At 41.7% G+C, this 25,987-nt stretch overlaps 1 protein-coding gene across 1 annotated transcript in view; it reads right to left on the reverse strand.

Annotated features, from left to right (window-relative positions):
• ANKS1A (ankyrin repeat and sterile alpha motif domain containing 1A) overlaps positions 1-25,987 on the reverse strand; it is a 198,023-nt gene that overhangs the window by 99,669 nt on the left and 72,367 nt on the right. Inside the window, 4 exon segments of the mRNA XM_033917877.1 lie at positions 10,044-10,164; positions 15,600-15,689; positions 21,129-21,313; positions 25,821-25,922. Coding sequence (XP_033773768.1) covers positions 10,044-10,164; positions 15,600-15,689; positions 21,129-21,313; positions 25,821-25,922 — 498 coding nt within the window.

The raw sequence follows: 25,987 nt of genomic DNA on the forward strand, positions 1-25,987 counted from the left end.
GTACATTTCATTCTCCAAGGCCAAATTTGTGGCCATTGAGACGCAGAAATTTGATGCTTAATCTTATTGCTCCAAATGTCTCTAAGACCAGTCTTTGGTTTTTTATTCATAAATCCAGATATCAATTTATACCACTGTGCGGCTTGGTGTCCCAAGAAATCCGCCTGAAAGCATAAGAATTCCAGACTATACTGATTATTTTTTTTGTTTTGGGAATTCATCGAGCCTGCATGGATCGGCCACGCAATTGAGGTTACTGAATCTATCCCTTATTTTCCTTAAATATTTATTTTAGGTATTTATATACCGCCTATCAAAATTATCTAAGTGGTCAACCATCAGGCACTCAAGCATTACCCCTATCTGTCCCGGTGGGCTCACAATCTATCTAAAGTCCAAGTTTAAGAACCCATTATCTTATCAGACTGTATATATCACCTCCACCACAGAGAAAGTCCCATTAGAGGCCACCTCTGTGAGATCTAGAAAACACACTGAACTGATCACAATCCAAGTGCTGAGGATCAGATTATAGGGAAAAGGCCAAACACAAATGAATAATCTTTACTAAGATAAATTAAGAACAGCAGGTAACATTTTAATGCACTGAACACACACACCAAAGTTGAAACAAAGCACTGTGTTAATGTGATAAACTCTGTGAGCCTTGAATGAAGTGGTTTTGCTTCATCAAATAATAATCGAAGCTACTTCTAAACCCAGTGGGACGGCTGAAAATTTTGACAATGTTAAAGAAACAGTATCCATATAAGCCAGAGAAATCTACTGATGTTCAATATAAAAATTTAATGGGAAAGGACTTAAATTAACAAAATACATTTCAACAGGCTCAGTTACATTTTAAATTTTTGATGTGTACAAATATTACGTGCATCCAAACTGGGAAGTACTTGGGTCTCGCAAAATAATGCCCTATTTTTAAACAGGCGAGAACAGTATGATTTTACAAAGGTTTTCCTGATTTGTTGTATTAAAAACAAGGCTTTGTTCTTATTACCTTAAAATAAAACAGCATGGCTGGAATTCCTGACATTCAAAAATTGTGTTTTCTGATGCAACATTGTGGTAGTATCTCAGGCTTGAATATCTAGACCAGTGGCGTACCTAGCATATGTGACACCCGGGGCCCATCATTTTTTGACACACCCCCCCCCCCATCTGTACGAAAAACATGATTTTTAGTAACAAGCCACATATCACACATGAGTGTACCTAAGAAAAGGCAGTATCTTACATACTGCAGTGAGCAGTACAACATCAATACACCCATTGTAAAACTAAACAAGCCAGACTAGTACAGATCAATCCTGCAGTAAATCCTTACAAAAATCATGTCTTTCGAACACACAGAACACAGAAAACACCTTTGCCTAGTATGGAATATGTAATCACAAACTAACCCCTCCCCCTTTTACAAAACTGTAGTGTGAATTTTAGCCATGGTGGTAACAGCTCTGACACTCATAGAATTCTGAGCATCAGAGCTGCTACCACCACGGCTGGCGCTAAAAAACGCTCGAGTTTTGTAAAAGGGGGAATAAAATAGAAATACATAGACAAAGGTTAAATTGAACCAGTAAGAAGCTGGACTCTGCATACAGTTCACCACAGAAACAGTGACACATGTCTCCTAAAGCAACAAATAAAACAAAATTTTTTCCTACCTTTGTCTTCTGCGGTTTCTGCTTTCCTCATCTTCTTGTAACTCTCTTCCTTCCATCCACTGTCTGCCGTCTCTCTTCCCCTATATGGCATCTTCTCTCCTTCTATGCCCCTTCCAGAAACTGTATGCCTCCCCCTTCCATCTCTCCTTTCACCCACATTGGTCTGGCATCTCTTTCCTCTCCTTCCCTCTCCCACACCTCTCCTCTGCAATCCCTTTCCCTTTTTCCCTCATTTTCCTTTTCTGCATCTGTCTAGATTACGTTCTTACTACCCTCTCATCAATGTCCTTTTTTACTGTCTACCTAAAGCTTGCCACCTCTTTCCCTCACCCCTCCAGTATTTCCCTAACTCAATCCTTTTCTCCCCATCATGTGCCCTCCTTTTATTTATCCCCTCCTTCCATCAAGTACCCTCTTTCTCCAACCCTTCTATTTAGTACCTTCTCCTCTCTCTGTCCACTTCCATCCAGCATCTGCTCCTCTCTTTCTCTCCTCCCATTTTTTCCTGCAATTGCTCCCTTATCTCTCCCATCTGCACTTCCATCCAGCATAGGCTCCCCACTACCATCCAATGTCTGCCCTTTCTCTCGCCATCCACCCCTCTTCAATCAGCATCTGCTCCCTCTCTCCCTCCAATATCCTTCACCCTTATGTTTCTCCCCTTTCTCTGTACATCAATTGTATCAGCACCACCCTGCCCCCTTTCTTTCCCTCCATCACTCTTCCATTCCAGCAATCCTGCTCCTTTCTCTATCTTCATGCAGCAAGATCCCACGATGATTGTAGCTTCCGGCTGCCAGTCCACCCCACTCCGACGTACTTGCTCTGGAGCGGACTCAGCAGCTGCATGCTGGAAGGTCCTGCGATGACTCGTCTGCTGACTCTACTCAAAAAGAAGTAAGTTACATCGGAAGGGGTGGACCATGCAGACGCAGGGAGTTGTGGCAAAGTCCCGCAATGACTGTGTCTGCCGGGTCCACCACCTCTGACGTAACTTACTTCTTCTGGAGCAGAGCTGGCAAACGAGTCAGCGTGGGACCTTTGTGCACCTCAGCACGGCTGCCGACTCTACTGCAGCGAAAGTAAGTCAGCGGTAACGTGACCATTTATTTTTTTTCATTAAAAGGTGACATCTATTAATTGACTATGTATCCTTTCTTTCTTTCTGCACTCAGGCCCAACAATTGTCCCTTTCTATTCCCTCCCTCCTTCCTTCCCATGTCCTTAGTGCCCCCAGTGCCTCCGTCCCGTGTCCATAGTGCCCCCAGTGCCTCCGTCCCGTGTCCATAGTGCCCCCAGTGCCTCCTTCCCGTGTCCATAGTGCCCCCAGTGCCTCCTTCCCGTGTCCATAGTGCCCCCAGTGCCTCCTTCCCGTGTCCATAGTGCCCCCAGTGCCTCCTTCCCGTGTCCATAAGGCCCCAGTGCCCCCTTCCTGTGTCCTTAGTGCCCCCAGTGCCTCCTTCTCATGTCTTAGTGCCTCCGTCCTGTGTCCTTCGTGCCCCCAGTGCCTCCGTCCTGTGTCCTTCGTGCCCCAAGTGTCTCCGTCCTGTGTCCTTAGTGCCCCCAGTGCCTCCGTCCTGTGTCCATAGTGCCCCCAGTGCCTCCATCCTGTGTCCATAGTGCCCACAGTGCCTCCGTCCCGTGTCCATGGTGCCCCCAGTGCCTCAGTCCCGTGTCCATGGTGCCCCCAGTGCCTCCGTCCCGTGTCCATGGTGCCCCCAGTGCCTCCGTCCCGTGTCCATGGTGCCCCCAGTGCCTCCGTCCCGTGTCCATGGTGCCCCCAGTGCCTCCGTCCCGTGTCCATGGTGCCCCCAGTGCCTCCGTCCTGTGTCCATAGTGCCCCTAGTGCCTCCTTATGTCCTCCCCACTACCTTCCAGATTTTGGCCAGCCTGCCTGTCTACCTATCTCCCTCCCTCGCTAAAGCCAGCCAGCTTGCCTACCTACATCCTGCCCTCCCTGCCGCGGGAAAAAAAATAGCGTCTCTCCCCTTCCTTTCCCCCAGCCCGCGCTCTACGATCCTACCTTCCCCCGCCGACAATCATTGCCTGGTTGGCCCGGAACGTCCTCTCCGTCAGAATTGACGTCGGAAAGACTCCTTGTCGGCGGGGGAGGTAGGATCGTAGTGGTGCGGCCAGGGGAAAGGAAGGGCAGGAAAACCCGGACCTGGCCAGCCGTGCACCCGGGGCGGACCGCCCCCCCCCCCCCCCCCTTGGTACGCCACTGATCTAGCCACATTCATTTCAGCAGAAAATGAAACTTCTACAGCTTTACCAGTAACCAGAGAGGGGCCAGAGCTCTTTTGGGGCAAGAACGGAGATGGAGATTGAACAAGGGTTATAGTGACACAGTATATATCAGGGGTAGGGAACTCTGGTCCTCGAGAGCCGTATTCCAGTTAGGTGTTCAGGATTTCCCCAATGAATATGCATGAGACCTATTTTCATGCATTGCTTTCAATGCATATTCATTGGGGAATTCCTGAAAACCCGACTGGACTACAGCTCTCGAGGACCGGAGTTCCCTACCCCTGGTATATATGGTACTCGAGCAGATTGGGTGAATTAAGTAATCCTTTACTGCCAACAACTCCTACACCTAGGGAGTTGCCAATTAAATCAAGAATTCTAGCCAAAAAGAGTTGGTTATTTAAACAGGGCTTGTTTAAGGATCTTTAAAGGGCAGAAATCAATTTTTTTGATGTAGGTTTTAGACATATTAAATTATGGATTATGTTAACCTGCTCAAAATCTGAAAAAAACTAAGCTACTTGGGGGGGGGGGGGGGGGGGAAATCAAGGTAAAAGTTTACTGAGTATACTGTACACTTGTGTTGGAGGGTGATCAGATTCCTTATTGTAATTCTATTCATATCTTGGTTGTATTAGTGAACACTGGCCTTACTCTTGAAGGTCAGGCTAGTGAAGTATACCTGTAGAAGGTGTTTTATAATTTGTGGACTATTCATCAGGATTAGGGCTTTCCTCTGCCTGCCTGAATCATTGCTACTGCCAGTGATGCAAAAGAAGAACTTGTTTGAGTATTGACAGTCCACTAATTTCCCTGCAAAATGCTAGCCAGAATTGGAAAGGGGCTGTTTTCAGATAAAATATATATAAAATAAAAAATGTCTACAAATGCTAAATTCTGAATAAAAATGGGGGATGTTTTTAAAGCCAGTGACTGAATGCTTGACAACCTTTTGAAAAATAACATGACCTTTTATATCCTGAAGCTTTTTCCTAGCACTTTTTTTTTTTTTTTTTTTTTGCATTTAGCTCATGTAATGTTGAACATATTAACTACTTACACCGTGGACTAGCCTTGCATGAGAAAACACTTGACTGGAGGTTTTGGTATAAATATTTGAATAAGTACTTTATTCATGCATTGGATTATCGTGGTATATATGTTGATATGTTGTAACCACTACGAACTCTATGGAAATGGAGGAACACAAGTGTTAAATTAAATAAAATTTAATGAAGAACTTTGGAACCAACAGCCTGTTTGCCATGTCATCTCTGGATAATTCTTATGCTGGCCCGCTAAATGCCATTTGAGAAAACTGCAGTGGTGAAGGTCACACCGGCTAAAACACTTTAGAATTCTCGTTAGAGCTGGCAGTTCACAGCTAAGCTTGTACTGCTGCTGGCAGCTTTGAGTGAAAACCATCAAGGAAGAAAAATGTTTCCTTCCATTATTAGAAATAACAAGTGCAATAAACTGAACACAAAATGGATGGTATTATAAGAGCAAAAATTGGTATTCTGATCCTTAAAGAGGTACTGCTACCCAAAGCATTGCAGATAATTCTGTCAGTACACATAAAAAGCTGAAAAGCACATACAGTGTAGAGAATGACACGGTGACTGTTACCCGCGGGTAGCCCGCCAAAATGGGGAGGAGAAAAAAATGGTTGTCGCGGATAGAGGGACAAAGCCATTTACAGACATTGGCATTGTCCCTGCAGTTAAGTATTTTGCGCATGCTGCCTTACGTCACCCCTCCTGATCGCCGCAGTCCGGGCATCTCCCTCCCTTCCCCCTCACCTTCGCTGTATCTCCGAGCGGCACAAGCATTTTCACAAGTCATGCGTGCCTGCCTGAAACTTCTCCTCTGACGCATCTCCTTGTGACTCTGGACTAGCCACTAAACTCTCCATTGCTACCAGTACAAAATAAGTACAGGTACAAAATCCTTTATCTGAAATTTTGAAAACTGAAAAGCTCCGAAAACCAAAATTTTATGCAAACCGGTAGTAGTCAATTTCCCCAATATGACACATGCTGAAACCAATGCAGGTGCATGTATTTGACCTCCCTCCCAGTAGAATCCCTTCTCTGTCACTGCTGTCACTGTCAGCCCCCCCCCTCCCTTGACATGGCAATTTCACCACCATTAGCGTGCCCCACCCTCCTTCCCTCTATCACCTCCCAGAGCCCAGCGGCAGTACACCCAGACCTACTGTGTTTCCATGGTGGTCTAGTAGGACGTTGGGATATAGGGACAAAGCTAAAAATGACTGCGGAGACTTCCAGCGGCTGTCTTGCGAGGCTCACTGAGGTCGCACATGATGAAAAACAGCTGATCACAAAAACTGCTGTAGCTCAAAGAAAACACAGATCAACAAACAGAAAAAATTAAGTTACTCGTGAGGTTTCAAGCTACTCAAGGCCGCCTAGCGTATCTCAAAAGAACTTCCAGTTGACGCAATTCAAACCGTCCTGGAACTTTTTGAACAGACCACATAGAAGAAAAGTATGGAACATTGAACATGTGTAACACAAATTTCCTACCCACAAAACTCAACACTCTAAGCAAAAAAGACATCAGAAATCAACGATACAGATGATACTAAAAAACACAAAAAACAAAGCTTTTCTGAGACCTCAGCACTACAGGAAGTTTCACATATATGTACAATAATGATTTACAATAAGAGTTAACATTTAATATACAAAATTGGACCTGCAATAAAATGACACCTTAGCAGACATTAGTAAATCTAGCTGTTAGTCTTAACTATAAATTTCTGGGACGCTCAATCTGCCTGGTGCCATGTGACTCACTCAACCAGCTGGTAAAGCTTGCTCATTTTAACAAAATAGTAAGATATACTGTGAAACACACCAGGAATCCTCTACTTTGTGGATAAAATGATCATTAATGAATCGCAGTACTGCAGGTGGGTGCTAAAGCTGGAAACTGCAATGAACCAGCCTAGTCCAGAGGGCTCTAATGTTGTAAAACTAGAATGGGAAAAATTGGGTTCTGATTCTCAATACATTAATCTTTAGCTCTGTGAAGTAGTTCTCAGTAAAAAAAAAATCTGTCATACCAGAAGTGGCAAATAGGTACCGATTCTGCTACCTTCCTGAGAGAATTATAAACATGATATGCTGAGTGGATCATAGCACAGCAAGCAGAAACAGGTCGTTAATACAAAACACAACGTGGAGGAACAGCTCACAGCCGGGGCACCTATTACTTCCATAAATACCCAAATATTTATTTAAAACATTTATAGACCGTTTAATATCTAAGCAGTTTCCAGTAGCAAACACACACAAAAGTTTACCATAAAACATATCAACATAGAAAACCAACATTCTCAAAATCTCATCTTATATAGTGACAATCTATCAAGTCATTTAGAATGAAATTAGCCTCATTACAAATAGGCCTCAACAAAAAGTTGTGTCTTTAAGAGGAGGGGAGTTGGTGTGAAATTTTATAAAGTTATGTTTATAATATTATTATAATATATTTTATAGAATAATTGATGAAGGGGGGGTGGGTAGGGTTTTATCTGTATCGGTCTATTAGATTATAAGTGTTAGATTTTAAAGTGCGATATTGGATTAATTTATGATATAATTTATTTATTTTTTCATTTTTATTTATTCATTTTTGAGTTCTTACAACAAGTGAATTAAACATATTATAATCAATTATCATATGGCACTTGTATTTACAAACAAATCCTTTTATTATATAAAATAAATCCTTCCCTTTTGTCAATATTCCTATTTCCATATGATTTACATTCCCCATCCCACCCCTAAATATCTACTACCCATGTGCTAAGATATCTGATCATTAGAATAATTAGTCAATGGTTCCCAAATTTTTTTAAAATTATGCAGATTCCCTTGTTGTAAAGCTAATACCTTTTCCATTTTATATATATGACAAACTGAGTTCCACCAAAATGTATAATTTAATTTAGTATAATCCTTCCAATTTTGAGTAATTTCTTGCATGGCGACCCCTGTCAAAATTAATAATAACTTGTTATCATTTGCAGAAATCGGACTCTGAGTTCTCATTGCTGTACCAAATAATATAGTGTCATATGAGAGTCCTACATGGTTTTCTAATAATTTATTAATTTGGGGCCAAATTAGTTTCCAAAAAGCATTTACACAGGGACAAAAAAAAATTAAATGATCTAACGTCCCAACTTCTATTCTACAATGCCAGCATCTATTGGATCTAGTGCTATCTATCTTTTGTAAACGCGTATGATATAATTTTGTGCACTTGTTGTGTGATTTAAAAATGAATAAAGAATTTTTTTTAAAAAAGAGCTTCTTAAAGTTAGTACAATTCGTACACAATCTTAGATGTCTAGGTAAATTATTCCACAGATGTACCCCAGCAACACTAAACATTTTTCCTTAATTGCAGCTCATCTCATAGGTCTCTCTGATCTCAGTGTTCTACCAGGTCTATAGATCTCCCACAGAACACCAAACTATGCAGGTGCCCATCTGTATAGAACCTGGTGGATCAGAGTCATGACTTTGTACTGTACTCTTTGTTTAACTGGAAACCAGTGGAGTTGTTTCAAAACTGGTGAGGTGTGAGCCATTCTAGGTGTATCAGTGATTAATCTTGCCGCTGAGTTCATTAACTGCACGGCAGTGTTCTTCACTTGTGTCAATCCGAGGTACAGTGAATTACAATAATCCAATTTCGGCAAAATCAGCCACTGCACCACAGATCTAAAGTATTCCCCTTGGATGGTTTTCAAAATCTGTTTACCTATCGTTAAGTATTCAGCATATTACGGCTAATTGGAAAAATTATACTAATCTTAATTATTCAGTTTGGTGGAATTCACTTTGTCATAATTTTAAAATGGAAAGAGCAATTGCTGTACAGAAAGGAAATTATAAATTCATAAAGATCTGAGGGCCATTAGAAAATTATTGTAATGAATGAACACTGTTTTCCTTTTTGATTGTTACATATTTTGGGGGGGGAGGGAGGGAAATTGGATGGTTAATATTTTCAATTAATGATTTGATTTGTTTATTATGGTTATATTCTTTTAAGGACTGGTGTAATTTTTATATTAATTGATTATATGTATAAGAATGTCAAGTGTTGAATATCTTATTAGAAATGAAATGTTATAACATTAATCACTTGTTTGTCAGTTTTAAAATGAATAAAGAACTTTAAATTAAAAAAAAAAAGTATTGACTTTTAAAATGGCCATAACCTGCTGCTTGCTAGAAACGAGCGTCATGCCTCATTCTTGATCCATCTACCTAAGACTCAGGTCTTTGTTTAAATTCCGGTGTATGCTGGCCTTGAAAAAGACTACATGAAGAAATATACTGCTGAAAATACTACACTAGATACTACTTGGTTTGCGACAGGTACATATTCACTTGCCACTATTAGCTAGAACATATCTTGTGGCATTCTCTCATGCCTCATGTTCAAAAAGCAGATCCATCTTTTTCCTGGTAACTGCTCTAAAGTCACTTTTGGAAGATGTATGTGTTTATTGTGTTATTTTCTCAATGCACAGTAGTTAGACTGAAACCATTACTTTCCCCCAATGACTTATGACTTATGTGTTGCCAGTAAAGACGTGGAGTTGGACAGAGAATGAAGAAGGCAGCTGGGATTGTTGACTGGGGGAGCTGTTTGAGATAATGGTGACAGCGGAATGTGTGTTTGCTTTTAATTCATTTTGTCTATTACCTGTATTGATTGTAATCTACCTAGAATGTGCAGATAGACAGAAAAGAAATGTATTATCATCTGTGGTGCTCTCTTCTGTCAATTTCTGCTATTTTTTCTGGGCATTCGATCATCCTTGCTATAGTTTATTCAAAATGGTGCTTCACCATTGCTCAAGAGGTGTGAACCACGTGAGCTTGTCGGAGAGGGCAGAAAGACCATGGGTTTTTTTTTCGAGATAATGGGAGTTTTTGATGCATCTTTAAATTTCATCCATTCATTGATTACCATTATTATTTCAGATGTACAATGTGTCTGACACATAATATGCTTCTCATCTTTGTTTTTGTCCGCATCTTCTCTGCAAGATTGACTTACCTTTTGTTTTCAACTCCAGTGTCAGTGGCTTCTTTGTTTCAGCTGCCTGCAGCAATTCATAAGGGTGCTCCTCTTCCTCCTCAGTTGCACTGCCCCTGCTCTTCCTCCCCACACCAGGGGTCTAAAACAGCATGACAAAATTGACGGATAAAATACAGGCCAAGTAGTTTGCCCTGAGGCTAACTGATGAGAAGCAACTGGACAACTAGTTGTACATATCCAAAAATGCCTTAAGTGAATGACTGTGGTGACTGTACCTATTAGTGTTTCTCACCCCTCTCCTGGATGCACATCTAAGCCAACCAAGTTTCAAGATTGCCAAAGTGAATATGCAAGAGAGACATTTAAATACAACGGGCTCATCAATATTTGCAAATTTAATCCACGCATATTCATTCTGATAACCCTGAAAAACGGAATGGTTAGGTGTTTTTATTTTATTTATCAAACTTATAGCCTACATGTCCCAAAAATCTGCACAGGTCACAATAAAAGAAACACTCACAAAAACATAACTAATACAGCATATAATACAAAATGCAACTTAACAGTATTCAATAATAAAAAAAAAGAAACCTAAAGCGCTAGCCTCCAAGTTCCTCAGCAAATTGCCTTCTGAAAGAGGTATGTTTTCAGTTGTCAAAGAGAAGGTTAAGGAAAGCACTGGTATCGATTACATGAACTCTTCCAGATCATAATATACAGTCATGTGAAAAAATTAGGACACTCCATGAAATATTCAGTTCTTTCTTAAGAAATGTTCACATATCGATGTCAAATCTTTTTTTATTTATCTCTGGAAAAGAAAGTGATGTAATTACAGGTAAACAATAAAATTTTCCTTGATTTACTCATGAAACAAAAGATATCCACAAAAGCCTAGTGCCGCTGCGCTTTCTTAGAGACTGAATGGGGGCGGGAGCCAGTGGCTTGCTGCCTTCTGCACACACTGAAATTCTGTTGCAACCTCTGAAAGGACCTCTGTGTCACTTGACCTCCCACATAAAAACGGAATCTTTGAGAACCTCAAAAATTCCAGGATCCCAAACTCAGAGCTGTAACATTGGCCATCAGATCATCCAGATCCTTTCCAAATAGCATCTCCCCTTTGAAAGGAAGACTGCCGAGGGTGGCCTTAGAAGCCGAGTCTCCTGCCCATTATCTGATCCAGAGCATCTGTCAGGTGGAGACCTTGCTCATGACTCTTAGGACATCCTACAGAATGTCTGCTACATAATTCATCCCAGAGATCATCTGAGGGTCGTTTTCCTCCAAGGCTGGGATCCAAGCTAGCCAAGTGTGGCAAGCACATGTCATAAAGGAGGAAGCGGCTGCCACTTTAATTTCTGAGGTTAAAGCTTCAAATTGCCTCTTGAGAGCCACATCTATTTTGCAGTCCTGAGTATCCTTCACTGGGCAAGGAAGTCCAGTGACCTGGACAAGGAAGTGCTTGGTGACCTGTGCTACCTGCGAATCCACCTTAGGCTGAACAAGCAGTTGTTGAAAATCTGGAGTCATGGGTTAAAGCTTGGCTATAGATTTGGCCATTCGCAGGGATCCTTCTGGGAAAGAACGTGGTTGGAATCATTGAGCTTCTCATAATTGAGCACTGTGACATAGAGGCTTGTGGAAATTCCAGATGCAGTTCATGCAGCAAATTAGTTATTATGCCTGTTGCCTTAAATGGCCGCTGCACCATGGGGTCTTCCCCCGGTCTAGGGCTACCACTGATTCTTGTCTGCTGCTCTCATGCGGAGAACCAAGGGAAACTGTGTCCTGGGACAATAAGGGCATGGAATCGGACCTTCCATCCTCCCAGTTGGTATCAAACTGGACCAGCTCTGTGTCCTTGTCTGCACGTGGCATGGGTTCAGGGCCAACAATTATTTCTATAGCCAGGCAGCGTTGGTGCCGAGCACCGAAGAAAGCAGAAGGAAGTAGGAGGACAGTAGGCTCGGGGTAGCGGCGAGAGTTCGCTCCGCCCCCCCCCCCCACGCGTCACAGGCAGCGCCGGACTCCCCCTTAAAGGGGAGGAGCCAATGGCGCCTAGCCGTTCGGCGCCCGGCAAAGGCGCGCGGCAAAGGCGCTCTACCAAGTCTTTAACTATCAATCTACAGCTTTCTACCAAGTCTTTAACTCTCAATCTTACAACTTTCTATCTCACCAACAAGCTACTAAATCTTTCTCACTAAACAGGCAGACCTCACCAATCACTCTATTCCCAAACCACTTTAACAGGCAGACCTCTCCAGCACACTAACAAACAGACATTCTTAACTGACAATTAACTAACTGTTAACTAACTAACTACTACTACTAACTAACTAACTAACTAACTACTCCATCCCTCAGACCAAGAACTAACTAACTACCTCTATCCCTCCCTCAACACTTACTGACCAACACCTAACAGCCCCCACCCTAACAAACATCCTAAAAAAAATAAAATTAAATTAAATTAAAAAAATATATATATTTTTTTTTAAATTAAGAAATAATAACAATAAACCTTTGTAATGGCAGGTAGGACTAGAAGCAGCAAGACTTCAATCAAAACAGGCAGTTCAGTCACCGAGAGCACCCAGGGGATGGCTATGGTCCGAGTACAGATGGAAGGAGAACCAGGACGGAGGGCAGAGGTCTCTGTACAGACCGAGGCCATCCCCTCAAAGATGTCTACAGTCTCAACGCAGACAGAAGTAATGGATCAACCAGACGAAAGCCTTTTGATGGAGCTGAAGAGCCTGAGAGAGGAGGTTCAGCGCTTAAGGAGCATCCGAGACGACGAGACCTTCATCGATGGAGTCATCCAGGAGCTGTCTCAGATCGCTGAACAGGAACCTGACAAGACCACCCTGGGAACACCCATAGCATCCAAAACGGCCACCTTGAGACAAACTACCGGAATACAGGAAGTGGTTGGAGACGCTGACTCCTGGCAGCTGGTGACTTCCTCCACAAGAAAACACAGAGGACCTAACTCTGTCTCTTTTTCTCCCATACAGGACAGCTCTACATCGACACCTCATATCGCCCTGAGGAACAGATATCAGCTGCTACAGGAAGGTCCGGAGAAAGAGCTACAAGTAGTTGTTCAGCAGACGGTTCCAGCTCCGGAATCAACAGTACAGCCCACCCCTAAGAAGCGCAGAGTGGTGGTCATCGGAGATTCGCTGCTGAAGAGGTGATTAGTGGAGTACCACAGGGCTCAGTCTTGGGCCCAATCCTATTCAACATCTTTATAAGAGACTTGGCAGAAGGGCTTCAAGGTAAAATAACATTATTCGCCGATGACGCCAAACTGAGTAATGTAGTGGGCAAGTGCACAACAGACAAAGATTCAATGCCCGACAACATGATGCACGACCTACTCCTACTGGAGCGATGGTCTAGGACATGGCAACTCAACTTCAATGCCAAAAAATGCAAAGTTATGCACCTGGGCAGCCAAAATCCATGCAAGTCTTATACCCTTAATGACGAGATCCTAGCAAAAACGGTAGCAGAACGAGACTTGGGGGTAATCGTCAGTGAGGACATGAAGTCTGCCAATCAAGTGGAGCAGGCTTCGTCCAAGGCAAGACAAATCATGGGCTGCATACGAAGGGGTTTCGTCAGTCGTAAGGCGGAAGTCATTATGCCATTGTATAGATCCATGGTGAGGCCCCACCTGGAATACTGTGTGCAATTCTGGAGGCCGCATTATCGCAAGGATGTGCTGAGACTGGAGTCGGTGCAAAGAATGGCCACCCGGATGGTCTCGGGACTCAAGGATCTTCCATACGAAAAACGGCTTGACAAATTGCAGCTATACTCGCTCGAGGAGCGCAGAGAGAGGGGAGACATGATCGAGACGTTCAAGTATCTTACGGGGGCCGCATCGAGGCGGAGGAAGATATCTTCTTTTTCAAGGGTCCCACGACAACAAGAGGGCATCCGTCGAAAATCAGGGGTGGGAAACTACGAGGTGACACCAGGAAATTATTTTTCACTGAAAGAGTGGTTGATCGTTAGAATAGTCTTCCACTACAGGTGATTGAGGCCAGCAGCGTGCCTGATTTTAAGGCCAAATGGGATCGGCACATGGGATCTATTCACAGGGCAAAGGTAGGGGAGGGACATTAGGGTGGGCAGACTGGATGGGCCGTGGGCCCTTATCTGCTGTCTATTTCTATGTTTCTATGTTTACCAGACATACGTAGCGCTGCCACAAATGTCGCACCTTCAATAGACGCTGGATGAGCCCAGCAGTATAAATAAGAATTCCAAATCAGGTTCACAAAATCCAGGGTGAAGTCTTGCATAGGTGTCTCAATGACCCCTGCAGAGATTCTCTGAACATCCTCCTGGGCTCTCTGGCGTTCAGGCGTATGCATTTTGCCAAATCTCCTTTGGAGGGCTCTGGCAAGGGCCTCTTCCTCTGGGATCAAGTCTCCTGAAGATTCCCAGTCCTGGAGGACTCAGAGAAGGCTGAGCCTAAGGCTCCCACCATCTTAGATTTTAAACAATCTTTTTTTCTAAAGCCTCTATCTGCCTCAAACCCCCTGATTTTTGTTTAAAACTGATAGGGCTGGACCCCTCAGGCCTTTTTACCACTATATCATACCAAATTTGTGCTGGATGGTCGGCCAAGTAGCATCTCTGTGTTGAGGGGCATGCCAGTGAATTTGTGCCAAAAACGGCTCTGGGGTGGGAGGCTCCCCTTAAGTTAAAAAAAACACTACAAGGAAAGGGGTTTTGGAGAAGGGGGACCCTAGCTCTAGCTCCAGAAACCACAATTCACTTTTCCAAACCCCCCCAGTTTTCCCTATAGGCTATAATAGCATTACTCACTGGGCCATGGGTGCCTGCCTGCTTCGGCTCAGAAGTGCAGCTGGAGCAAATGAAGAAGAAACTCTGTCTCACAGGTTCACTCTATGAATTTGGTCTTTGGGTTGTCAGTCGGCACAACGTTGGACTGAGCCTCAACCCCTGGCTCACCGTGACGGGGGAGGAACATGCAACTGGCCCGCTATTAATCCCAGCCAAGCCGGGAAAGAGCCAAACAGCCTATGCTTGAGCTCCTAACATATCAGGGATTCAAGCAATTACTCAGGGGATTGCCTCTGAGTTCCAAAAATATTACAGCAGGATGTATAGACACGTGTCCCTGAGGGCTGATCCTGCTAGCAGTAAACTTCTACTATGTGATTCTGCATCTTCTCCCCTGCAGAGGTCCTAACAAGAAGAAACCTCTGGGCACCGAACCGCAAACTTAAAACAACAGAGCAGATCAGAAACACATCTGAGCAACTTGCTTACAGAAGAAAAACTGAGGGGGCAGGAACAAGTGTACTGGGAAGGAGGTGGAGTTGAAAGATAAGTGATATCATTCTGCAAGCAACTTGCAGGTTCAGGTGTATAACACCCTAGCATTCAGGACCACTAGACACATTACACAAGAACAGCCATTTTCTGATTTAAACCGTTTGACAAGCAGAAAACCCATTATAAAATAGCCCCCTTATTGAGTATGATGCAGTTCAATATTAAGAACAAAAACTGTGGTTTAATTACCTCAGAGGATGCACTATGGCTATATTTCTTCTCTAAATGGTCGTCCTCATCATCGGGTGGTGGTTTTGCAGGGGGTGGTGGACGCTCTCGCTACAATTTAAAACAGATAAAACATTGGGGTGATGTTTAACCACATAAGAACCTGCTCTGGGGCAGAATAACGAGCATCATTTAGCTCACTGTGGATTCTAAGACATTATAATACTATTTTACATTTAAAATGCTATCACTTTAAAATTCTATTTTCACTATGTTATAAACATTTGGCAGCCATGACAAGTACTTTTTTAACAGTACTAATTACTGTGTATCATAATTGTGATACAGTGTGGTGAAAAATCTAGGACTAGTAATAGGAAGGCTAACAGTATCTTATTTTCTTTTGTCAGCAGGCAAAAAGTGAGGCATATACAATTTAAAAAGTACTTAAAAGGCTAAAAACAGCACATAAGATGATCCCTGCAGGTGAAGTGAACAGGTCATGGAAAAATGACATTTCCTTTCAGCTGTCAATCGACTGAGATCTCTAGACTATTAGAGCTAATGCCAATAAGCGCACAATGTTCCTGAAATTCAAGCTTGGAAAACTCCCATCTGATAAAGATGGTCAAAAACGGGGAGTTACACACTACCTTCCTTATAACTATATAACAGGTGTGGAGGTACTATTGTACTGAGGGAGAAGAAAGTCAGAATTGCAGCTGATGGAGAAAAGGGAAAGAGCAAACGCAATGAGGAAAGATACAGGTAACAGAAAAGAATAACCTTTCATTGACCAACTTAGTCTGCCAATTTCTTGTTACTAGCAAATCAGCTTAATACGAGGTCTGACAATTATGTTCACAAACTCGTCTTAGAAAAAAGGCTACATACCTCATTGCTGAATATCACTACAGTCACCTTCGAAGTACTCCCCTTGGGAAGCTATGCACCGACACCAGTGCCTAGTGCACTCTCTTTTTCTGGCATGCCCATCAGAGCTGTTGTCATATTACACTTGATGTCTTAAATGTCATCAAAATGTCTTCCTTTCAATATTTCCTTTATCTTTGGGTAAAGAAAAAAGTCATTGGGGCTAGATCAGGTGAGTAGGGAGGGTGTTCCAATATAGTTATTTGTTTTCTGACTAAAAACTCCCTCAGACAGTGCCATGCGAGAGGTGCATTGTTGTGATGTAAGAGTCATGAGTTGTTTGTAAAAAAGTCCAGGTCATTTTTGTCTTTTTTCACACGGCCTTTTCAGCATTTCCAAATCGTAAACTTGGTTAACTGTTTGTCCAGTTGGTATAAATTCATAGTAAACAACCCCTCTGATATCAAAAAAGGTTAGCAACATTGTTTTGACTCTCGATTTGGACTGGCAGAACTTTTTTGGTCATGGAGAATTGGCTGACTTCCATTGTGCAGGGTCGTATTGGTACACCCAAGTTTCATCACCGGTGATAACACGGCCCAAAACATCGTCTTAACTCTCCAAAAGGTCTTGGCAAACTTCATCTCTCCTTTGCTTTTGTCCCTCGGAACCATTTTTGCACACACCTTTCTCATGTTAAGATTTTCCTGTTTCTCTATCGATGTTGGCATGCTATGCTTCTCACAGTCAGCTGATGATTTTGACGCACAATTTGATAAATTTTTGCAATATTTTCATCAGTTCTGCTCGTTACTGGCCACCCTGACATGTCATCAGTGATGCTTTCTCTCCCCTCAGAAAAACGTTGAATCCACTTGTACATTACCACTTTCTTCATGGCATTATCCCCATAAACTTGAACATGTTCCTGATTTCACTTCCACTCTTGCCAAGTTTTACAAGAAATTTAATGTTTGTTCGTTGCTCTAATTCAAGCTCTGACATTCTTGCATCGGCACACAAAAACACACAATAATGAACGCCACTCAGCAAGCCACCGCCACACGTCAATATGAACACAGCTGTGAGACACTGATATACCAAGGTTATGAAACCTTACCAAATTGTTTGTATAGTGCTGCCAACATAAGCGCATGGAGGCGAGTTCGCGAACTTAATTGTCAGACCATGTATGAAGCAGGCTTAAATGAGCTGTTTACTGTGAATAAAGGGAGAGGGGAAGGGATTTGATACACTGCCTGTGGTACAATCAAAGTAGTTTACGTATTATAGACAGGTACTTTTTCTGTCTCTAGTAAACTCATAACCTAAGATTTTTTTTAAAACATTTATTTTTACTTTTATATAAATATATATATATATATATATATATATTTTTTCACATTTCTTAAAACCACCTATCATCTTGACTGAACTGTAAACTATACAGAGCAATGAAAAAGATGAAGAATTATGAAGAAAATGGCTAAAATTAAAATTGCACAAAAAAAAATGACTTCTAAGTTTGATGTGCTGAGAAAAAAAACAAACATACAACTTCTCTGTTTCGTGGAAAACTGATGGTCCTGAGAGCTAATGTCAGACGTATACACGGTATGGGCACTGCCTAAAGATTTTTAAATGACATTGCCCATACTGGGCACCCACATGTACGAATGTTATACCTGCTTGTCCTCGAAGAAGAAACATTATACTCAGTGAGCCCAAGTTTAAAGCACAAGAACTAATATTACATGACTGCCATTCTGCTTTTCAAAGTCATAGCAGCAAGCCTGTTAAGAATGCAAGACAACCTCGTTTGCCTGCAGAAAGGAAACCATCCCCACAGTCTGATCCTGCAAAGTTTAAACAAAGTGTCCTCTAGTCATAACACAAAATAAAAATACAGCTGGTTAGTTTACAATGCTCTCCCCGATTATACACTATGTAACACGATTTTTGTTCCTGGGCAGTAAGTGTAATCTTCTAATTGCTCTAAAAAGTAAAGAAATGTTTATTTCCATAACACTTTACTTTTATGACCAGGATAGTCAAATTTTGCAATTTACCTATTTAAAATGTAAAAACACCAAATTTTCATCTTATCATTCTTATAAAGTAATAAAAAGCAACATATGAATCACAATTAACATGTATTTATAGAAGATTTAGAAGTGAGTAGTTTTTCAGAATTAGCAATTATATTGCAAGTCACTTTTGCGAATCAGCCCCCAGATGTAGTCTACCATCATGTTCTCATTATCTTATCTTTGGTAGCAGTGTTCGAAGTCCAGTATACCTTGGTGGAAGCACTCACTTTGGTCCTTTGAGTATGCTCCCATGCTCACCTTCATTGTCTCAAGATAAGCATCAAGGACATGGACTTTGAGAGACATCCTACAGCCCATTTTACCAGGTTCTCAACCAACTCCACATAGTTTCCAGCCTTGTGATTGCCCAGGAAGCTCTGAACCACTAAGACAAAGTTTTTTCAAGCTGCTTTCTCTTTCCTAGTTAGCTTCTTGAGAAATTCCTTGCATTCCAGGATCTTCTTTATCTGTAGTTCGAAGACACCAGCTTTGACCTTTGCCTCAGACAGATTAAAGAAGATGTCTTGAAGGTACTTAAAGGCTGTCGACTCTTTATCTAGAGCTCTGACAAATTGTTTCATTAGGCCCAACTTGATGTGCAATGGTGACATCAGCATCTTCTGGAGGTCACCCAGTGCTTCACATTTGACATGATTTCTCCCCACAGAGAACTTGGTCCACTGTAGCCAGACCTGCCTTTGGTAGCGTGCCTTTGTGTCCCTGCTATCCCAAAGGCAGATAGGGAAACTTGGTAAAACTTCCTTGGAGACCCATTATGAATGCCACCATTCTGAAGTCTCTGATGACCTCCCAGCCAACTCATCATACTTTAAGGCACCTAGTAAAGTCTTGAATGATGCTGTAATCTTCTTTGAGGTGCACTGAGTGAGCCAGTGGAAGAGACAAGTACTTGGTCTCGTTATGAAGCAGCACGGCTTTGATGCTCCTGGATGAGCTGTCAATGAGGAGACACTACTCATTTGGGTTACAGGTGAATTCTAGTTGTCTCAAAGAGACTGGTCACATTGTGGCAGCAGAGCTCATCTTGATGGGTGAAGAAGGAAAAAAAAGCTTGGTGACACTTCCTCTGATCTGTGACTTGCACACTTTCATTCAACAAGTTTCAATACTTGAATCTAGATGTCAAAAGGGCCCCTACATTTACTCAACTTGGAATGAATCAGGAATGTTCTGCAAAAAAAACCCATAAATTTCAAACTATCAATGTCCTGGTAGCCATTTTCTATACTTTTGTGGCATAGGCAATTAAGAAAGAACACTTATTACCCAGGAACAAAAAAATGTAAAATTTTGTTACATAGTGTTATAGGTGTGAGCATTCTGTACATTCATCAAACCTCTAGCTCCCCCTACAGGTTTCTATTCTGAATAATCTCACACAAAAGGAGTCAGCTTGCTCTCAAAGCCAACACTGATCCAAGACAGAAAGTATTCAGAAATGGACCTACTGTATTATACCCAAAATGATTTGAGAATCCTAATTACCCAGAACCTAATATCAAGGTAGTTTTTTGGAAGATAACTTTAATACATAACATTTAATATCTACAGGAAGTGGCAGGTAGAACACACTATTTTACAGTTCAGGAGGAAGGTTAAAATCTGTCTCTTCCCATAAAGGTTCTGGGGTCTCCATTGTTAACATCCATTATTGCTGTATGGCTAATTGTAATTTTAGTATGTGTTTTATAAACCATGCAGAATCCTGGATGGGTAGAAGATAAGTGGTTATAAATGGTGTTTTTTTGGTAAATGGTGGAACAACAAGATATTGAAAGCACTCTAGGGACATGAAGAAAATCCAATGTACCTTGACATAACTTGCCCTGAGATACTACAGTAAAAAAGCAAGAGCAAAATCCCTTCCTTAACAGATATATTTATTTTTTTTGTTGTTTCTTATTTGGTTTATTTAAATTTGGCTGTATTTGCTAAAAGATTTTGTCTGGTCTCTTTCCCCGATTCTCTTATTGATCACTTTAAATTTATTAATAGAATATGTTTCTCTTGTGATTCTAGACTTTTTGCATTTTCTTCTGCAAAACGCTGCCTGTATAAACGATTTTTCCATAGAATTCTATCTGATCAGGCAGGTACCTGGGACAAACGTTTCTGCAATCTGTTGTTAAGTTCTATTTCCTATCAATCTTTTAGAAATTTGTTAAAATCTAATCTATTTGATAATTTTTTCTAGAAACTGGGTTTGTAATTCACTGTGATTGCTAAGTATTCTATATTTTTGTTAACTGCACTAACTGATAGGTTGTTGCGATATATAGTGAATTATGTTATGTGTTTTTGTAAGATTAATTTTTGCTTTTTATATTCTCTTATTCATTAATTTATTTATTTTAAACTGACTCAAAATATTCTGTGCTAGTGGCTCCTGGGATCCTAGTATCATCCTAAAATGTTCTCACCTGAAAAAAAAATTGACGGTTCCTCAGGTTCCAATAGAAGGTTCTAGGCTATTTGCATAAAGAGGGGAACAGTGGAAAAACAAACTCAACTCTCCCCTAACACCCAACCATTCAAATCAAATGGAGGAAAACAAAATCCTACACACAGGCTTTACTCCTGCAGATATTTCGGTCTCCTTGCTCATTGAGTCTCGGTCTGAGGACCTCCCGCTGGTCAGGCTATCCAGAGAGTGGCAGGATGTAGCATTGTACAAAGCTTCGTATGGACATTCCTCCTCTGAATTCTTTTCAAACTCAAGTTGAAGTTCCGTCAATGCCTTTTCCACTTCCCCTGAAGGAAAACAAAACGTTATTAAAGTGCATTAGCAGCTAACTAATATATACAGTATGTAGAACAGAAGAAGTCTCAATTATGCTATTATCCTTGAAATGGCACAGTGACATCACAGGGAACCCGTTGCCAAGTGTCCTGTTCAGTGGGATCAATGAAGTGCTTATGGAAGATGTTCAGCGTACATAAACCCACCTAAGAAGAAACCAATCTGCATCTGAGGCTTTTTCCTTCATGACGTACTATGCTTTCTGACCACAAGTTGAGCAGAGTTGGTTTTTTTTTTTTTTTTTTTGGGGGGGGGAGTTGGGGGGGGTTGTGAGTAATATTTATGTTTTTAGGTTGGTCCAATCAAAGATATCACAGCCTACAAAAGCAGCACAGAAACATGGAATATCACAGCAGATAAATACCATAAGGTCAATTTCAGACTTGGTATAGTACTATAGACCCCGATGAGCTCTAGCTTTCTCCTCATTTATTCACAATTAAGGATCCTCAGTACTTATCCAATGCCTTCTTGAATTGCTAGAAGTTTCTATTTTCCTCCACTTCCAATGGGATTCTAATCTTTCCCTAAAACCAACAGCAAGCCTTGAACTCTTCACTATTTTTAATTGTAATCTTTCATGGTTATGATATTTCAGTGGCAATTTACCAAATACTGATAAATGCTTCTCCCAAACTATTTCCTTCCTTGAACAATGAGAGGGGCATAATCGATAGGGACGTCCAAGTCCGTTTACGTCCATCTCGCAAGTCGTCTAAAGTTAAAAAGAGCATAAGACACATTTTCGAAAAGATACATCCAACATTTTTTTCATTTCGAAAATCGTCTAATTATACGTCCTGCTGATCTGATCATCCAAGCCACTAAATCGTCCATCTTTATACTACATTTTCGTCCAACTTTCCGTCCAAGTCCAAAACGCCTAGAACAAGCCCTGTTGGATGTGGGAGGGGTCTGCAAAGTGATGGACTGCATACCCAGACTTGCCACCTAAACAGTGGGATACCTTACAGGGCACTGCTGTGAACTTCACAAAAAGGGTGCCATGTATTCTCCTCCCTACAGCTCCCTTATAGGTTACGGTGAGCCCCCCAAATCACTTCCAGAATCCCCTAGACCCACTTATCTACCACCCCAATAGCCCTTATGGCTGCAGGAGCCACTTATATGCTAGTAAAAAAGGGTTTTGGGGTGTATATAGGGGAGTGCACATTTAGGTATCAATGCAGTGATTACAGGGGCTTATGGGCATAGGTCCTCCTCTCCATGAGTCCCTAACCCACCCCCAAGACGACTTAAGCTGCCTCTGGGCTGGACGACTAGGCTTTCCTATGCCAGGCGGCCAGGTGATGATGGTCTGGAGGCTAAATTTTAAAGTTATGATTAAAATTTTTATGGGGGGGATGGTGATCACTGGGGTAGTGTGTGGGGGTCTATGTTATGTATTTGCAGTGCTTATCTGGTGACTTTAGGTGGGTTTTTGTGACTTAGACCATGTTTTACATGGTCTAAGTCACAACGTCCAAGTTCCGTCTAGGCTCTGTTGTAAAACTTTCGGTTATAAATACTGTACGACTAAGTTTAAGCCTGGGAGTTACAGGGGGAGCAGGCCTAAAGAGAGTGAACAGGCAAAAGGGGTAGGGGGAAGGGGGCTCATATCTCTTGGGCAAGGCCCCACAGGACCAAGCCAAAGACTCACAGTGGCACTAAAAAGAGCAACTGGAGGCTTCAAAGTCAATTTCTGAGCTCAACAAGGTATAGTCCTGAGACTGTGATCTGGGAGTGGCAGTTAGGTTAAACCAAGTTGTAAGGCCATGGCCAGCAGAGCAGAAAACTAGGTCAGAGACAGAAACACTCTCAGAACAATTTACCACCTGCTGAAGGTAGAGAAAAATACTGGATTGTTCCAGGAAGTGCCTCTGCTTATATTGGTGATATCACTGGCAGAATTTAGTTTTTTCTACCTCCACCTGCTGGTAGAAAGGGATAACACCCATTGTTTCAGAATAGTGGAGCTGATGCTAAGAAAAAAAAAGTTACAAGGGTACAAAAAAAAATGTAGATTTGGTTTTAGATTAAATAATTAAGTTCACTGAGTGACAAGGGTAGTTTATGTCACTGATATTAAAGTTATGATACTTTGTGAAGTTTTAACACTACATTGAACGGCTATGCAAGCCCTGAAACAGATGCATTGGTTGCCAATGTCTTAACGGATTCAGTTCAAGGTTTTGCATCTAGTTTTTAAGGCCAGGATGGGATTTCTGTCTGCTGTGCTTGCCATTGACTGTAAATGTTTCTCAGTCAGCTTGATCTCTGTGATCAAGGATTGTTGATGGTCCCTTCCAAAATATCAGTGCATTTGGAACTTTACCGCAAATCAGTCTTTTATATCGTGGGTCCACAACTCTGAAATGCACGACCGTAGAAGTTGAAGGGTATCCAGATTGTGAGTTTGCTTAGAAAAAGAACTTAAGACTTTGCCCTTTCAACTAGCTTTTGAAGTGTGCTGAACAAGATATTGGGCCTGATGGAAACTGATGTTTTTCCTTATTGCTTTTAATTATGTGATTTGTAAGGTCTGGCAACTTGTATGTGAAAATTAGATATGTAACCCACCTAGACTTTTGTGATAGCATGGTATATAAGTCTTTTAAATAAATAAAACAAAGCATAAACACAAAGGGGCTCAGTCTATCCTACTCTGAAGCTGGGAGCACAGAAAAATCTATTTGACCACGTAAAAGCTAAGCAACGCATCAAGAAATGCCCCAACTATATTAGAATCACCATGACAAAAAAAAAAAATAGAACTACTGTAACTATCATATCAATGCAAATATAAGCAATTTACATTACAATTATAGCTAAGACCAACATAGGGCTACAAATCCTATAAACCCTCCTGCACTGGTAACTCATTGCAGCCATGATGTATTACATTTCCCATTTAATGGGACCATTTAATGGTATATAAGTCTTTTAAATAAATAAAACAAAGCATAAACACAAAGGGGCTCAGTCTATCCTACTCTGAAGCTGGGAGCACAGAAAAATCTATTTGACCACGTAAAAGCTAAGCAACGCATCAAGAAATGCCCCAACTATATTAGAATCACCATGACAAAAAAAAAAATAGAACTACTGTAACTATCATATCAATGCAAATATAAGCAATTTACATTACAATTATAGCTAAGACCAACATAGGGCTACAAATCCTATAAACCCTCCTGCACTGGTAACTCATTGCAGCCATGATGTATTACATTTCCCATTTAATGGGACCATCAGTGGTAGGACAGTGGAAATGGCTGACATCTGTAACGGAGTGCTTATTTAGCATTTTTGCCCAGTTCTATTTGGAGATTGACCTTGGAATTTAATAAATAGAAAATAATACAGTGTGGTAGAACAGAGTAACATAAGAATTTGCCTCCGCTGGGTCAGACCAGAGGTTCAACCCGCCCAGCGGTCCGTTCTCGCGGCGGCCCCTCAGGCCTATTACCTGTGCAGTGGTCCCTGACTATTCCTATAACCTAGCTCAACTCCTATTTGTACCCCTCAATCCCTTTATCCTCTAAGAACCTATCTAAACCTTCTTTGAAGCCCTGTAACGTGCTCTGTCCTATCACGGCCTCCGGAAGCGCGTTCCATGTGCCCACCACCCTCTGGATAAAAAAGAACTTCTTAGCGTTTATTCTAAACCTGTCCCCTTTTAATTTCTCCGAGTGCCCCCTTGTACTTGTGGTTCCCCACATTGTGAAAAATCTGTCCCTGTCTACCTTTTCTATGCTCTTCAGGATTTTGAAGGTTTCTATCATGTCTCCTCTACGTCTCCGCTTTTCCAGGGAGAATAGCCCCAGCTTTTTCAATCTATCAGCATATGAGAAGTTTTCCATACCCTTTATCAGTTTAGTTGCTCTTCTCTGGACTCCCTCAAGCACTGCCATGTCCTTCTTGAGGTATGGCGACCAGTACTGGACACAGTACTCCAGATGCGGGCGCACCATTGCACGATACAGTGGCATGATGACTTCCTTCATCCTGGAAGTGATACCCTTTTTAATGATACCCAACATTTGGTTTGCTTTCCTTGAGGCCGATATTAGTATTATTAGTGATATTAGTAGGATTGAGGGATACTGTTGAGCTTCCTAAGTATTAACAACCATCAGTTATTGTCTGGGGAGGGGGTAGAGCAAAGTCCTAATGCCTTCACATTTATAGCATGAAGAATGAGCAAAACACATAAAAAGATAAAATGTTAATTTTTAGCCCATGCAATAATCCTTCTTTTCAAAAATTTGTCTTTACCAATGTCTTCAGATATTATTGCACTTTTTTTTTAAAGTTTGTTAATATTAGCGTCACATCTAGAACACAGCAGAACCTCCCGATTCTCACTAGGTTTCGTCTAAAGAGGACATTCCAATGCAAGTTTAAACAATTAAGGCTCCAAACCCAATTCTCAAGATGCTATGGCACTGTTCCTACCCTGAGGTTTCCGCACCGTTGGCTCCACGTTTGGCAGGATGGGGGATGGAGGAGATGCTGCTTTGTCTGCTTCTTTGGCACTGGTTTTCCTTACCGTATGATCTATAGAAAGATATAAGACAGTAAGTCGCACAAAATGAACCCCTGGAATACCATGTTAGTGCAGT

Source organism: Geotrypetes seraphini, chromosome 13 (assembly GCF_902459505.1).
Source record: "Geotrypetes seraphini chromosome 13, aGeoSer1.1, whole genome shotgun sequence".
Taxonomy (NCBI): domain Eukaryota; kingdom Metazoa; phylum Chordata; class Amphibia; order Gymnophiona; family Dermophiidae; genus Geotrypetes; species Geotrypetes seraphini.